This window comes from Anastrepha obliqua, chromosome 2 (assembly GCF_027943255.1).
Source record: "Anastrepha obliqua isolate idAnaObli1 chromosome 2, idAnaObli1_1.0, whole genome shotgun sequence".
NCBI classification, from domain to species: domain Eukaryota; kingdom Metazoa; phylum Arthropoda; class Insecta; order Diptera; family Tephritidae; genus Anastrepha; species Anastrepha obliqua.
Window position 1 is genome coordinate 128677283 of NC_072893.1, and position 14957 is coordinate 128692239.

The window sequence follows — 14957 nt, forward strand, 5'->3', positions numbered from 1 at the left end:
TTATTTTTTATTTCATTCCACTTCAGCTATGACCGAAAATGAGGGTGCACCGACACAGTACACGGCCGATGTTTTAAGCGCGAACGCTTTACAAGTGATTGAGCGCGCGTTGTGGGATGCAGTGCCGCTGGAGCGCTACCAACTGGTGCAGTATAGCAAATTGAATTTCATGTTGCCATGTCGTTCATCTTTTCGGATGACAAAAATGGGTGAAGGTGTGAAGCGTGGCGTGCAGCGGGTTTGAGCGGACGAGCGAGGAAAGGAATAGAAACGCAGATGTCACCTAAGTTGGGATTAACGCCGAGACGAGGAAGGCAAAGAGGCAAGGAGCTGGAACCTTCTAACTGGAAGTGGATAACAAAATTTGGGGACACTCCAAAACTTGTTTTGAACAAATATATATTTTTAAATAATTTTTCGATTTAAGAAAATGCTAATGTTTACATGGAAACTGCAGCAATTTGTAAAATTAACGAACAAAAGTAATTGGCAAATGTTATAATTATATTTCGAAGTTTGTTTAGAAATCAATTAACAGCTTATTATTCGTATTAAAATAATTATCTGAGGTTAGCTTGGTTTTATATGTGAAACTGAGCAGCTGAGTTTCAAAGCACTTCCCATGTAAACTATCGTTTTATATTTTTTTAATATACATGTATACATGTATGTAAACCGCTACTTTCTTTATGTTTATTTTTGTAAATAATGAAATTTATAATTATACGTTTTTCTGCAATTTTTAATTTTTGTTTGTTTGTTACAACAAATAACGCAATTGGCTGCCACATTTTCTAACTTTTACACAACATATTTTTTGCAAGACATTAATATGTACCAATTCAAGAACGCAATGCATGAAATCTTTTTATTTACTAAATAAAAATGTGAAATATTAATAAGGAAATAGTTGTTGTTCAAATCTACACTGGTAAGTATGTACGTGTATGTATGTAAATCTATTCATATTTCGAGATAAAATCATAGCGCAGCACAGAGGCACGATATACATCCCCAGCTACAGCGTTGGGTTTACTCTCCGTGCCGCCGGGCAGATGTACCAGAACGTCAGCCCCGACAATGCTTTGCAAACGGCTGCTCATCTGCAAATAAATTTGTTGATAAAATTTATAATAACACAAATTCGTTAAATGCTTACTTGACTGCCGTTAACGGAGGCGTATAAGCGACCATTTTTGCTAGTCACTGAGGCGCGCACATATTCCGGACGTGGATCCAGTTTGATGCTATCGTTTTGTAGCTGAGCAGCCGAAAAAAAGTGAAAAGAAATTAGTAAAGACAATTATTGCCTAATATCGCTGCTATTAAAATACAAACTGCTATTATTTATACTTTTTGATAAGCTAAAGTACGCAATGACTCTGATTTTTGATAACAGCTGCCAAGGCATTTTCTTCAATATTTTTTTAAATTTCAACTAAGTACGTAACTACTTACAGTTATCGGCAAAGTCGCCAGTTCGCATTTGTCACGCTCCCAACCGGCAAACCAGCGTATTGCCGGCAAAACAAACAGATGAAATGTGACGAACGCAGACACCGGGTTGCCTGGCAGCCCAAAGAAATATTTCTCATTCTTGGAGGCGAAAGTCATAGGTTTCCTGAAGTAGAATTAACTCGAATTATAAAATCACAATCATGACGCAGCCACATACCCAGGCTTCATGTTGACGCGCCCGAAGTTGATTGTGAAACCCAGATTTTTCAGTGCCGGTTTAATGTAGTCCTTATCGCCCATTGAAACACCGCCACTGCAGATGATAAAATCGACATTCTTGAATAGTTCCGAGATTTTACCTTTAACAGTTTCGAAGCTGAAAGAGGAAAATACGAAAATCAGTCGGTAATCGTATACGGCTTTTTGTTTTATGCACCTACTCATCACTCAGCACCAGCGTTTGCGCGCATTCAAAACCAAAATACACCAGTAGTTCCTCCAGCGTAGTTGTGTTTGAATCGTAAATTTTACCCATTACTTCCGGTTGGTGTGGCGCCAATAACTCACTGCCGGTAGAGATAATACCGATTTTTGGTTTACGTATTGCACCCAAATTCCTACCAACTGAGGAGAGTATCGATTTGATGATTACAGCTGAGTGGTCAGCAGAGGGGAAAAGTTTGCTGCCTTTACGCAGATCTGATCCAATCTGGCTGTAGCGGAACATATTCAAACAAAGCAGTTTTAATAACTATTTGACGTACTCAAGGTTATTTAATTTTTTGTTGAAACTAGTAAATTTGTATAAATTTACCGTATGTCTAAATTCGCTTTCGGTTCAACCAAAATTTCCACCAGATCCTCCTCGCCATTCTTTTTCTTTTTGAGTAATTTGGTATCCTCCACTTGTATCACACAATCCGCGTAGTGTGGTACTGGCGCGCCGGTGTTTATCTTGTAGCATTCATCTTCTTGCAGATCATTCATTATTATCTAGAATTAAATTTCAAGTTACTCGAACTTTCAGCAACAAATAAGTCTACACCTCATTTCACCTCATCACCCGCAGATATGTAGCCCAGCACTTTTTTGGTGCCCGAGAAGCCCATGGATTTCATTGCATAGCCATCCTTAATGGATGCCCGAAAGGGTGGTATATCTACCGGCGCCGAAAATTCATTCAGTAGCTGCGCCACTTCGCGCTGCTGCTGCACGGTTTGAAATATTATCTCTAGCGCTTGCACTACAGCTATCATTGGAAATGGGGAATTTCTATCACTGTCATCACCTTTGCTCGTCTTGTGTGGGCATACGTGCCCCATGGAAGCCATAGAGATGCCAGTCGCTTGTAACTCGGCATGCAGCCGTCGCACCAGTGGTAAATCGTTGCCGATTAAGTGTAGCGCATGTGGCAACAACTCACACACCACTTCAAAACACTCCGTCACCGCTTTTTCGCTGCCAGGAAAATTTAGTATTAAAGTATTGCCCGCAATACCACACAAGCCGCGTGTTAAAGCGGCGAATTTCGTCTTCTGTAGTGACGCCTGTGCAATATACTGTGCCAGTTGCGGGCATTCTTTGTTTAACAGTACTTTAGTCGCTTCTGGCGTAACATCACGCGGTGCAAAGCCGGTGCCACCGGTAGTAATGATTGCACTCACGCTGGGCGTTTTCTGGGTTATGAGTTCACGTAGTTTAGCAATGATTTGGTCGCGCTCGTCTGGTACTATAGCTGTTAGAATGTTGGCATTTTGGAAGGCATTGCAAATCAGCGATACCAAACAGGGGCCACTGCGATCTTTACTAGGATCCTGGCTGCAGCTGTCGCTTACTATATAGAGTGAAATCAGAGTATGCATTTTTTTAAAAGCAATATATTCGATAAATCACAAAAACTCACTTGTTAAAACTGCGAAAACTATATCATTCACCATCTTTACGCTACGACAGTTGCGGCTTTAATGGTTCAACAAATAGTAAAGCAACTTGAACACTTTAATCTAAATGAAAACAAACAAAAATTAAAACAGAACACGACGTCAACGTCAGCAGATCAAAATAAAAGAGCAAAATAAAAACAAAACAACAAAAATGATTCTGACAACGCAGCAAAATGTTATCTTTTGCTGTAAGCAGAGAATGTTAATGGAAACCGTTGCAGAGCTGCTTAGCATCGATCACTGCCAAAACAAAACCGCTACACATATGCATACATATATATTTTGTATATATTTATTTAATTAGCAGAAACCGTTAAACATTAATAAATAATCAAAAATTAGTTTCAATAAACTTCAAAAATGTGTTTTTTCTTAATAATTTTCGTACGGTTAAAAAATTACTCTTCTTCTCGTATTTTTAACGTCAGCACTAGCAATTAGCCTATTTTTTCAACTAAATTAAATCGGTACGCTTTCGGTTGAATGAAAAAAATTAAGGTTCACCACAGCTAAACGAATTTTTACAACAAATACACATCTAAGGATAACTGATAAAAAACGTTTAGTACAAATGCTGGGAATATATAACAAACACCTTCTCGGACGAATGCAACACTGTTCTTCAGTTTACTTCAATTTCCTTGTCATTTTATTTGCTTAGAAATCAGCTGTTCGTGAAAATAGAAGCAAATTATTATTAAATATTTAGAAACTTTTCCAAGATATTAACAATTGGACATCGAAATATTTATAATGAGTGATCATAGCTCATACGATAATGTGCCCAAAACTGAGGTTAGTCATATTTATATTTTACTTAGTTATACTACCATTCCTAAATCTACCCGTAGCAATCGGCGCAACAACTGCCTATCACATTAAACACCAACCCAACCATAAGCCGCGTTAATAACATAACCACTAATGCTCCTGCATCGGATGGCGAAAAAGAGCTGACACCGGGACGTTGTAATCTACAAAATTGGCTTGGCCATACGTTCAGAGTTGTGATAACTGATGGACGCGTGCTCGTTGGCTTCTTCAATTGTACGGACAAGGACGCCAATGTTGTGCTATCTATGTGCGCAGAGTACTTGGAAGAAGGCAAGGATGCACGCATACTTGGTAACGTTATGATCCCGGGCAAACACATTGTCTCAATCGCAGTGGATATGCCTAGAGATGCAGCGCTGTCGGATAAACCCAGTGCGCCATCAGCACCCGAAATACTTTAATATAACCTAAGAAAACCGGCATTAATTCAACAAGTAATCCATTATACATATAGTTTAAGTGACTACTTTTATTTAGTTTAACATTAGTAAAAGCAAATAACAAATTCGATTATCAACTATGATTTGGTCGGTGTTGGCTTTTTGTTGCTTTCTTCAAGCGGATCAAAACCTTTCTCCATGCGCTCCTTAAATTGTTCATATGTTCTTTTACGGTCAAAATGTTTCACCCACTGCCGTGGACACGATTCCTCGAAGGCTTTTCGTAGTTTTCGACAAGCATCCGGCACTCTTTCACCACTTGTCGAGCTGTGTTTGGGTGCGTGTTCACTTAAACACTGCCAGTATTCATCACGCGACGCCCAGCAATGCGTACGTTCTTCCTTTGTTGGGAAACTCATTAATGCAACTTTCTTTCTTTCCAACTATAAGGTGTATAGAAATTTTACGAAATTTTATAAAAATCACTTGTATGCAAAATAAACGGCATTGGCAGTGACATAACCTATCAATTGTGCAACTGTCAAAATAACAGCTGACTGCAAAATGCACGGAAAAAGCAAAAAGTGATAACCGAACGTTCTCTGAGAAACTGCAGAGAGAATATGGGTTAAAATGCAATAATTTGTGCAAACTCCGATTTGAGGTAAAAATCGTTTTATTTCTTGGCAATCTTAAAATTACTTTTTTTAATGAATGTATGCAAAATTACTCAACAAATTCTTCGATATGGAATGTTCTATGAAATTACGATTATTGATTCTTAGGATTATTAAAATACAAGCAACTTGAAATTTAAATTGAAATAAATTAAAAAATATAAATATTGGATATTCTTTATGCGTATAAAAAGCTCTAAACTATGTGCTAAGCTAAAATTGAGTATTTGAAATAAAAAATGGACGTTACCCTTTGAGATACTTAGGGAATTAGATACGTGTAACCACATTTTCTCTTACATATTATGGCTCTATGCCTGTTTCATCATCTTAGAGCTACTTGCTTCACTTGCCCATTACCATGATCTGGTAATATATGCTTTGCACTTCCGATACAAGTCTTCTTCAGTGACTTTTCTGGAGGACGTTTACTGCACTCATCAAAATAGCATTTTTCTACATTATGTAAAAACTCGATCAGCATTTTGGAATCACCACCATTAGGCCCCACAAAATATTCACATTCGTAGCTGCTTTGCTGTTTCAAATCGCGTACGCAACAGTCAATGAACTCCGCATTAGCTGAGTACCACGCATTTAAGTGTTGCATAGGTAGATTTAATTTTTCTCGCAAAATTCCCGTCACCCAAGTGTCATCAATCCAGAAAAATGGAGTTTGCTGTGCTTCTTTCACCAGTCGCAAAGCAGTTGCCGGATTGGTAATATATAGCCAGCCAGAGAGATAAGCAGGATATATATCTTTAGGCCATTCTTGCTTGGAAACGTACCATTTGTTGGCGGTGTTGCGCACGGGCGCTCTAGCGTTGAGTACATAGCCTGCTAAATATGTAGACGAAGCAATTAAATTCGGCTGTTGTACTTCTAGTGATTCCAAGTAGCGGCGAAAGTGGAAGACATCATATACAATATCATCATCAATTTTGATTATAAATTTGGCACTGCTGCAATCAGTGGCAGCCCAGCGTAGACCCATTACATGCTTGTAACTCAGGTTGCGATAAGCTTCTTGAAAGTTGCCCTGCAACAGATCCCCAAAGCGTTGCTGTTCGTCTAGTAGCTGTTTTTGTGTGATAAATTTTTCAGTGTGTGGCAGTGCAGCCAGCAAGAAGACACGCTGCATGCCCATTTCAGACAGTTTGCTCTGCGGTATGGCCTGCCGATGGGCCGCGCGCAACTCATCGTGACCGGCATAAGATGTGATGATTATAATAGCTGTGGGGATTTAGAAATACATTTTATAGGAGCGCTATACATACATAGGCAAACAACTATATGCACTACATTAGACTAGAAGCCACATACCCAGCAGTTCTTTATCGTACTTGCGACACACATTATTCGCCATTTCATATTTAAAGTCTGTTAAGTTTACTAGCCGACTCAAATTCAAACCAGGCACTTCATTTGGGTAAGTCACCTGCTCCTTTGACACGTCTTTCTCCAGTGGTGGCAACTGCGTCAGGAATTCATCTTTTTTTGCACTAGGTGTAAAGTAATCTATACAAATTAGTAACCCAATCACAACAGCAACGATTAAAGTTAAAAATTTATAAGCAATGCGGCCGCGCAAGCGCATTTTTTTGCATTTTTAAATCTGAATTGAAAAAGTAATTAAATTTTAACTCAGCAGTAATGTAAACAATTACAGCTGCCGCGCATCCAATTAGAGGCTATGCGTGGAGTTCCCAATGAAGCCAACTGCAAAGGCTCATTGTGAATTAAACGTTACGAGAGAACGTAAATTCATAGGCTCTGGAACGAATGAGCAGGTTAAATGTCAAATGCTAACAAAACATGGGAAACAGAATTTTTATTATTTCACCACGGCCTTGGAAAAGTTAACAGAAGAGAGTTAACATAGCGGAGCGTAGTCAACAGAATTAAATATAGCGTTTGCATTGAAATGTAAAATGCGATGGTGTTAGGCAAACATACGCATATAACATCTACCATCCATATTTATGTGGGCAGAAAAAAATCTTGACCTGCCTCATAACACAGCTCATATGCACAACTGCGGGATGAGTTTTGCTCAGTTTTGTGCTCGTTAGGGGCTGCAGTAAGGGACTACATACGTCGGTCACTGTTTTCATCATTACACTTCATTTTTGACAATTCACACTATTCGTAGCTCGTGAGACTTCTCTATACATTACCGTTCTCTGAGCCTTCTCTATGAGCTTACGTTCTCTGCTGTCTGGTTCAATTTAATATTTGGTGAACAGTTATCCAGCACTTGATTTAAAATTATAATTTAATAGCCCCTGGGACGCTCCGGCATGCTTGTCCAGCAGGCTTATATGTGTGCGTGTCGGGTGCTTGACGCTAATATCTAAAATTTTTGATTTTCATCATGCAAAAGCCGACAACAAGTATGTGTGACACGAAGCAAGTACGAGTGTCACCCGACACGCACACATATAAGCCTGCTGGACAAGCATGCTGGAGCGTCGCCAGAGGCTATAAGATTATGTACGTAATAATTGGAATTAAGTAATAAATTCGCCTTGAACTAAACTGAAGCTGAACTTGTGAATATAAATTAGAAGAAAATAATTAGAAATTGCTCATTACTTTTTTGAATTCCATTTAGTTAAATTCGTTAGTACTGTCGAGGGGATAAGATCATGTGTTTTGAGTTCTCTGGTCAAAGGATGAAATATGATGGCTCTGCAAACAACGAGGTGTTTTTTGCGCCAGATGAAAAGGCATACACAAAGGACAACATATTGATTTATAATATTTTCTTATACAACATTCCAAGATGGGTGAGAGCTATAATTTTATTATTATTGTTAAAGGAATTTTCTAAATTATGAATATCATGTGTTGCTGCAGATGAAGATGGCGGATATAACTCGTTATTTTTCTAAGTTTGGCGTGATTTCGGAAGTACGACTAGCGGATGATAAAAAGAGATCTCATCCTTCTTGGCCGACAGTAGGATTTGTGAACTTTGTCGAACCAGAAAGTGCTTACAGGTAAAATACTAGAATTTATTTTATAATATAGCTCTTGATTACTCTTATAATAGAGTACTATAGAGTACTGCAGAAATTTAGTCATCGTATACGATATCCTCCTATTGGGGTTAAAGCTGGACATAGTTTGAATCAGCCTGATGGGGAAAAGGCATATAGGCAAGTGGTACGTGGATCTCAGCAAATGAAAGCTAAAGTTTCGAACGTTATTAGCTTGAATGTGCTATCGCTAAATCATGATTGCTTAGAGATTATTTGTGGTCTATTAGGGCTACGAGATCAAATACGCTATGTGCGAGTATGTAATCGTTTTCAAGAAATATTCCAAATGTTATCCAGGCGCGCATATACAAGGCTCGACTTTGATGAAACCATAAGGTTGCCATTATGCGAGATACTCGACTTCTTTCGTCTTGCCGGCAAAAATATTGAAGATATATGTTCACTCGAAGAACCATATTGGGATCTTGAATACATCATGAAATCTATTGAAATGCGCTACGACAACGTAAAACGAATCACATTGGTCGGTAGTAGAATGAAGCCCGATCGTCTGAAGAAATTATTTCGCAGTTTCCCTCTATTAATTGAGTTATATTTGCATTTTTGCGAAACAGATGACCACTTAATAGAATCTCTGCAATATTTGACGCAATTAGAGACCCTGACTCTCACCAAGAGGTCTAAGATAACAGGTAAAGTAGCTGGTTTTATCGCGAAAACTTGCTCTTAAAATATGAATACATACATAAATATTTACATTTTCTTTATTTGCAGGCAAATTTGTGAACTCGTTGGTACAGCTGAAGGTTCTAAATTTGTATGGTTGTAGAAATATTCAAACTTCCAATTTGGTTGAAATATGCCGTTCCATGCCCTACTTAAAATCGCTCGACATACGTCGTTGTGAACAGCTATCGGCAATCTTTTTCGACACCATAGCAGAACATTGTCAGCAACTCGAAATATTGAAAATGTCTTGCCCAGATTTTCCATTTGAGCATGTATCATTATTACCTCGACTGAAACACATTGAATTGTTACTCCACACTTCTGTTTTGGTATCACCTACACAGATTTTTTTTTCAAATTGGTCGAAAATAAGTCGCAGCAATTAAAATGCCATCCCCTCCCATCCCTCATCGCTTTCCTATCGTTAGAAATATTTGCTCCCAACAAAATTACGGTCATCTGTGCATACGCCCCTTCTGACCAACACTTTACAGCAAATGATTTCAATAACCTCTTTCCAACATCAACACACCCATTTATCTTAGCAGGAGATTTCAATGCGTGGAGCCCTTTTTGAGGGTCGAATTTTGCAAACGGAAGGGGTCGAATAATTGAAGACTCAGTTCTTTCTTCAAACTTTACTGTCTTTAATGACGGTTCGCCCACTCATTTTTCTACGCACAAAACATTTACCCACATTGACATCACTCTCTGTTCGACTATACTTTCCACTAGCTCTACCTGGAACCTTATAGATGATTTACATAGCAGCGATCATTTCTCAATGGTCACAAAAATCCAACTGAACATTTCCCGCACCCTCTTCCGGCCAAGAATTAAGTACATTACAGTAATTGGTAATTGGTTAGAATTCAGAAATGCTTGCGAAATCGGTAACAGATCACGTCCAATTTCTACTAATGTAAATCAAGAGACCTCACATATACATAAAATCATTAGATCCGCAGCCAACCTTGCCATCCCACAATCATCCAGCAAGCCTACCAAACCGGCCCCATTATGGTGGAGCGATCTCCTTTCAACTCTAAGGCAAGAAAAACAAAAAGCATGGCACGATTACAAACGCTCGCGATCATCCTTAACCTTGATCCAGTACAAAAGGGCAAATGCTATTTTTCGTTGCAAAGCAAAAATTGCCAAAGCTGATTGCTTTCGAAAATTTACAAACAGTATCAACTCTTCATCGAATACTAAGAAAATATGGGCTGATATAAAAAGATTGACAGGGGCACCATCTTCTCCCACAATTTCTACTATTGATTCCTCCCGTGGCACTCTTCTATCTCCTCAGGATATAGCCCAAGAGTTTGCCATCCATTTCTCTTCAACTTCTTCTGACGCCAGCTTTGAGTCCGATTTCATAGCCGCTAAAGAACTGCAACTAAGCTCTGCCCGTTCACTACGTTTGTCGTTAGTAAAAGGCAAAACCCCTGGTAGAGATAGAATTTCCTATCCCATGATCAAGCAACCTCCATCGTCCATCATTTCCCGTCTTCTCCAATTATATAACCGCATCCTCACCGTTAGTAATATATTTACCCCCAAGTTTGGAAAACTAGCTCTGTTACGCCCATTCTTAAAGCTGGAAAGCCTCCTCTAGATATCTGCAGTTATCGTCCAATATCCCTGCTATCCTGTTTAGGGAAGTCATTAGAAAAAATTATTGCTGCTAGACTTTCCTGGTATGCCTATACAAAAGGTCTTATTCATCACAGCCAAGTCGGATTCAAAAGAGGTCATGGAACCATTGACTCTCTTCTCCATTTAGATTTCTAAATTTCAAAGGCATTATGAAATAAAAATCATATAACCCTCCTGTCCCTAGATTTCATGAAAGCCTTTACCGCATCGGCATCCATATTGTTTTGAGACAACTTGATAAATGGAAAGTTGGACCGAAAATGTACAATTTTATAAAATCATTCCTATCCCATCGAAAAATCAACGTTTCAATAGCCAATTCCTATTCATCCACCTTTCCCCTCCAAAATGGGACCCCTCAAGGATCATCTTTATCTGTGATCCTCTTCACTATAGCGTTTGATGAGCTGAGTATGATTTTATCGAAATTTAGCACTGTTGAACACCAGCTTTACGCTGACGACGTACTCATATTTTCAAAAAAGTCTAATAATACAGATATCATAAGAACGTACACAGAAATTCTACATCAAATTGATACCTGGTCCAAAACTTCAGGCGCTTCAATTTTTCCCGATAAGTGCAAATTACTACATACATATGTATATGTAAAAAATTAAATTGCGATGTACCCTCACTTACTTTTTACAACATTAATATAAACTGTACAAATAGCCTTAAGTTCTTAGGTTTAATATTAGGCAAAAAGTACACTTTTACAGAACACTGTCATTATATAAGAAGTAAACTATGTTAAGTTCTAGATTAGAAGTTATTAAGTACATGTCCACAAAGCGCTCATTTATCGGCTCGGCATTGTTGATAAACGTCACAAAGGCTCTTATCACGTCAACTTATCAGTACGGCTTGGAGATTTACGGACATAATGCTAAAATTAAATTAAAGCTACTCTCGGCTCCCTACCATACAGCCCCGAGAATATCTCTACGAGCATTTCCAACAACTCCTCTGAAGAATATTTTTGCGGAAACTGGACTAACTTCTATCGCAGATAACGCAGAAGACTGTATTGGTAAACTTTACATTAAACTTATAACAACATCGAACAACGCACTTCGAAAAATGTACAGCTTGCTACACTTCGAAAGCGTATTCCTAAGATACCGTCAACCATCTTTGTTTCAAATTTGCTAAAGATAATAACCTACCGCTGCAAAGGGTTCAAATCAGTAAACATCGAAACCCACCCTGACTACTTAAAGAGGCGTCCTTTACTAACAATTTAGCACTAAAACGTAAAGCGAATACATCTCGTGAAGAATATAAATCCATTTTTTCTGAAGTCGCAGCGAATTACAGAGCCATGGGCTGGAAGCTGATCTATGCCGACGGGTCTAAGACAGACAGACTTCATATGCTGTCGTAAAAGAGCAAAACGAAATAATAACGTATGGGCTTTTATTCCCATTCTGCTCTATCTTTACAGCAGAAGCAGTTGCAATTTTTAACGCTTTTTTGTATGCAATCCAAAACAAAGGCAAATTCATAGTGTGCACTGATAGCTTATCGTGCTTTTCGGCCATCCAGAACTACAACAACTCTAACTACATAATTGATTTTATAAGAGAGACACTAACTACCAAACCATAAAAAATCAAAATTATGTGGATTCCTGGCCACGCAGATATTAATGGTAATACACATGCTGACCAAATTGCCAACCAATATCATCTTTAAACATGACATCTACAGTCTCATAAAACACCAAAGGCAAAGTTACCTCCTCCGCGAGTGGAGTAACTATAACCATCCCTACTCCTTAGTTAATCCTAAGCGTGTAAAACCAGGTTTTGGTGAGTCAATCCACCATACATACGCCTTCGACTAGGCCACACAATACTTACACACGCCCATATATTATACTTCAAGGCATTCCACCCAATCTATGCCCGTTTTGCAACTCCACCCTGAGTATAAATCACCTTCTGTCTTCATGCCCTAACCTTGCATCGACTAAACATCATTACTTTCGCAACATTGACCCACTTGAAATATTAACAAACTCAACCGAAGCCAACATATCTATATTATATAACTATCTCAAAGATACTGATCTACTTCGTCGGATCTAATCGAGCCATAATCAACCTGCCAGCCGAAAGCCTCCGATGCTAGCGCTGCACTACTTTCAGTTTGTATAATAATTTTATTGTTATGTAAACCTTTATAAAATAAAATAAAATCAAAATAAAAAAGTTTCATATCAAAATTGGGAAAACTGAATTCATTATGTTGCAGAAAAATTGAAGCAATCGACGATAACGCGCTTCGAAAATTTTGCCAATTAGAGCAACTTGAAGAGCTGGTCATTGAACAGTGTAAAAAAATAACAAATGAAGCTCTGATAAAACTGTTGCAAAGTTGCAAGCGTCTGCGTCACTTAAATATAGAATTTTGCGAAAAAAATACTTTTGAATTCGTCTTAGAAGCCATAAATACAATATATTAAAAGACCGTAAAGACAGATCTCAACTTCCATTCGTCGTTTTCGTATACAAAACATCTATAGAAAAATATGGAATGTCAGAGAGAGGTGTGTATTAAGAATATTGACTATTAACAATAGCGGCATTGTCGTATTTTTTCCCTTTTTCCTTTCATGCAGTATCAGAAATATTTATGTCTGATTGAGGCTGAGAAAGAGTCACTTATCAAAATACAATTCGAAATGTTATAGTCTAAGAGCTGGCTACATGAAAATGCCCTCATCAGGTACATGGCTAATTTATATTGAAAATAATAGTATTAGTGTAGACGAATATAAAAATGAATGTCTGCCATTGCAAAACTGGGGCGCAAAGGGGGGATACGCAGTGAAAGGGGTGAATTTTGGGTGGAAAAAAATTCATAAGGTACAGGTATTCTATGTACGGGAAAAGTTTGGTTATATATTTGAGAAAGTGTAAACAAAATTGGCAGACATTTTGCGAGGGGCTAACTCGCCGGCAGACGGCGCTGAAGATTGCAAAAATTAATTAAAAAAAAATCATAAGGTACATGAATTCCAATTATTGTATTTTGAAGTTTAAACATTCCAAAAGCCATTTACAAAATGGCAGACAAAAAAGTGAGGGCTAAGGCCGCGGCAGACGACGCCAAAAAGTGCGCTACACATCAACATTTTTAGTCACATTCTTGATATTTAAGTGCAGAAGAATTATTATCGATATTTATGGAGTGTTTCGAGTGTAAAGTGTCTTGAAAAAAAAATTGCAGAATTTTGAGGATTTATTGAGGACCAAATATATTGCTACAATATGGAAAAATGCTCATAAGAAAATTCTATCATATTTACGACCAGAAACTTGCGGATGGATATTAGTAGATGGAAATTATACATTTAAATGGTTTGACGGACCACAGCTGCCTAGTACAATACAAGATATTATTGATCCTGGAACAAACGAAGGTAATATATATTATTTATCCACAGAACATATAACTATTCCATTCTATTAAATGTCTAAAAATCATTTTGCCTTGTGCTTTGTTACAGGTGATGAAGACATTAATGCAGAAAGCGAATCAAATGAAGATTTATATAGCGATAGCGAAGGAGATATCACGTCCGAATCAGATTCCGATTGCGAATGTGACGAAAAATGTTGACGCACTTTTTAACGTCGTCTGCCGCGGCCTTAGCCCTCACTTTTTTGTCTGCCATTTTGTAAATGGCTTTTGGAATGTTTAAACTTCAAAATACAATAATTGGAATTCATGTACCTTATGATTTTTTTTTAATTAATTTTTGCAATCTTCAGCGCCGTCTGCCGGCGAGTTAGCCCCTCGCAAAATGTCTGCCAATTTTGTTTACACTTTCTCAAATATATAACCAAACTTTTCCCGTACATAGAATACATGTACCTTATGAATTTTTTTCCACCAAAAATTCACCCCTTTCACTGCGTAACCCCCCTTTGCGCCCCAGTTTTGCAATGGCAGACATTCATTTTTATATTCGTCTACACTAATACTATTATTTTCAATATAAATTAGCCATGTACCTGATGAGGGCATTTTCATGTAGCCAGCTCTCCGTCTATTAAGAGTTGATGTAACAATTCCTGGCGACGATATTTATGGCTCTTGGGATAGCGAAGATTGGTGTGTCCCAGACTCGGACATGGAAGAAAATGACGGTAAATAATTTTCCAATGAAATTTGTGGTTGCATCCAAACATATGACATAGTTGCTTAAGTTAATTTAATTTTAAAGAATGATAAAATAAAATTATATAAGGAGTAGCG

At 38.0% G+C, this 14957-nt stretch overlaps 6 protein-coding genes across 8 annotated transcripts in view; 3 read left to right on the forward strand and 3 right to left on the reverse strand.

The window, feature by feature from the left end:
• LOC129236766 (estradiol 17-beta-dehydrogenase 2) overlaps positions 1 to 907 on the forward strand; it is a 36194-nt gene extending 35287 nt beyond the window's left edge. For all 3 annotated transcript variants that reach the window (XM_054870968.1, XM_054870967.1, XM_054870970.1), the window contains exon 4: positions 27 to 907. In XM_054870968.1, coding sequence (XP_054726943.1) covers positions 27 to 244 — 218 coding nt within the window. In that variant the 3' untranslated portion in view covers positions 245 to 907. The remainder of the gene's footprint in view (positions 1 to 26) is intronic.
• LOC129236764 (molybdenum cofactor synthesis protein cinnamon) lies at positions 832 to 3879 on the reverse strand. The gene is made up of 9 exons (XM_054870965.1): positions 3790 to 3879; positions 3362 to 3461; positions 2514 to 3292; positions 2273 to 2451; positions 1899 to 2171; positions 1676 to 1834; positions 1459 to 1621; positions 1160 to 1261; positions 832 to 1103 (listed from the first exon to the last, which is right to left on the reverse strand). The coding sequence occupies exons 2-9, from the start codon at positions 3393 to 3395 to the stop codon at positions 960 to 962; spliced, it is 1833 nt and encodes a 610-aa protein (XP_054726940.1). The 5' UTR covers positions 3396 to 3461; positions 3790 to 3879; the 3' UTR covers positions 832 to 959.
• A 163-nt stretch (positions 3880 to 4042) lies between these two features.
• LOC129236767 (N-alpha-acetyltransferase 38-A, NatC auxiliary subunit) lies at positions 4043 to 4758 on the forward strand. Its single transcript, XM_054870971.1, has 2 exons — positions 4043 to 4196; positions 4253 to 4758. The coding sequence occupies exons 1-2, from the start codon at positions 4155 to 4157 to the stop codon at positions 4634 to 4636; spliced, it is 426 nt and encodes a 141-aa protein (XP_054726946.1). The 5' UTR covers positions 4043 to 4154; the 3' UTR covers positions 4637 to 4758.
• On the reverse strand, positions 4685 to 5167 carry LOC129236768 (cytochrome c oxidase assembly factor 6 homolog). Its single transcript, XM_054870972.1, has one exon. It carries the CDS (start codon positions 5032 to 5034, stop codon positions 4753 to 4755), a length of 282 nt encoding a protein of 93 aa, XP_054726947.1. The 5' UTR covers positions 5035 to 5167; the 3' UTR covers positions 4685 to 4752.
• A 161-nt stretch (positions 5168 to 5328) lies between these two features.
• LOC129236765 (beta-1,3-galactosyltransferase 5) lies at positions 5329 to 6994 on the reverse strand. The gene is made up of 2 exons (XM_054870966.1): positions 6616 to 6994; positions 5329 to 6525 (listed from the first exon to the last, which is right to left on the reverse strand). The coding sequence occupies exons 1-2, from the start codon at positions 6887 to 6889 to the stop codon at positions 5618 to 5620; spliced, it is 1182 nt and encodes a 393-aa protein (XP_054726941.1). The 5' UTR covers positions 6890 to 6994; the 3' UTR covers positions 5329 to 5617.
• Positions 6995 to 7826: 832 nt separating this feature from the next.
• On the forward strand, positions 7827 to 13010 carry LOC129238834 (uncharacterized). The gene is made up of 4 exons (XM_054874033.1): positions 7827 to 8081; positions 8152 to 8294; positions 8358 to 8989; positions 9072 to 13010. The coding sequence occupies exons 1-4, from the start codon at positions 7941 to 7943 to the stop codon at positions 9410 to 9412; spliced, it is 1257 nt and encodes a 418-aa protein (XP_054730008.1). The 5' UTR covers positions 7827 to 7940; the 3' UTR covers positions 9413 to 13010.
• Positions 13011 to 14957: the final 1947 nt, after the last annotated feature.

Bases quoted from the DNA above. Each gene is read 5' to 3' on its own strand.
- LOC129236764 (XM_054870965.1), bottom strand. From the start codon at position 3,395: ATGGTGAATGATATAGTTTTCGCAGTTTTAACAA. The intron at 3,293-3,361 runs GTGAGTTTTTGT...CACTCTATATAG, and splicing joins AGTTTTCGCAGTTTTAACAA to TAAGCGACAGCTGCAGCCAG. The intron at 2,452-2,513 runs GTGAAATGAGGT...ATTTAATTCTAG, and splicing joins ACATATCTGCGGGTGATGAG to ATAATAATGAATGATCTGCA.
- LOC129236767 (XM_054870971.1), top strand. From the start codon at position 4,155: ATGAGTGATCATAGCTCATACGATAATGTGCCCAAAACTGAG. The intron at 4,197-4,252 runs GTTAGTCATATT...ATCTACCCGTAG, and splicing joins ATAATGTGCCCAAAACTGAG to CAATCGGCGCAACAACTGCC.
- LOC129238834 (XM_054874033.1), top strand. From the start codon at position 7,941: ATGTGTTTTGAGTTCTCTGGTCAAAGGATGAAATATGATGGCTCTGCA. The intron at 8,082-8,151 runs GTGAGAGCTATA...GTGTTGCTGCAG, and splicing joins TATACAACATTCCAAGATGG to ATGAAGATGGCGGATATAAC. The intron at 8,990-9,071 runs GTAAAGTAGCTG...CTTTATTTGCAG, and splicing joins CAAGAGGTCTAAGATAACAG to GCAAATTTGTGAACTCGTTG.
- LOC129236765 (XM_054870966.1), bottom strand. From the start codon at position 6,889: ATGCGCTTGCGCGGCCGCATTGCTTATAAATTTTTAACTTTAATCGTT. The intron at 6,526-6,615 runs GTATGTGGCTTC...AAATCCCCACAG, and splicing joins GTACGATAAAGAACTGCTGG to CTATTATAATCATCACATCT.
- LOC129236768 (XM_054870972.1), bottom strand. From the start codon at position 5,034: ATGAGTTTCCCAACAAAGGAAGAACGTACGCATTGCTGGGCGTCGCGT.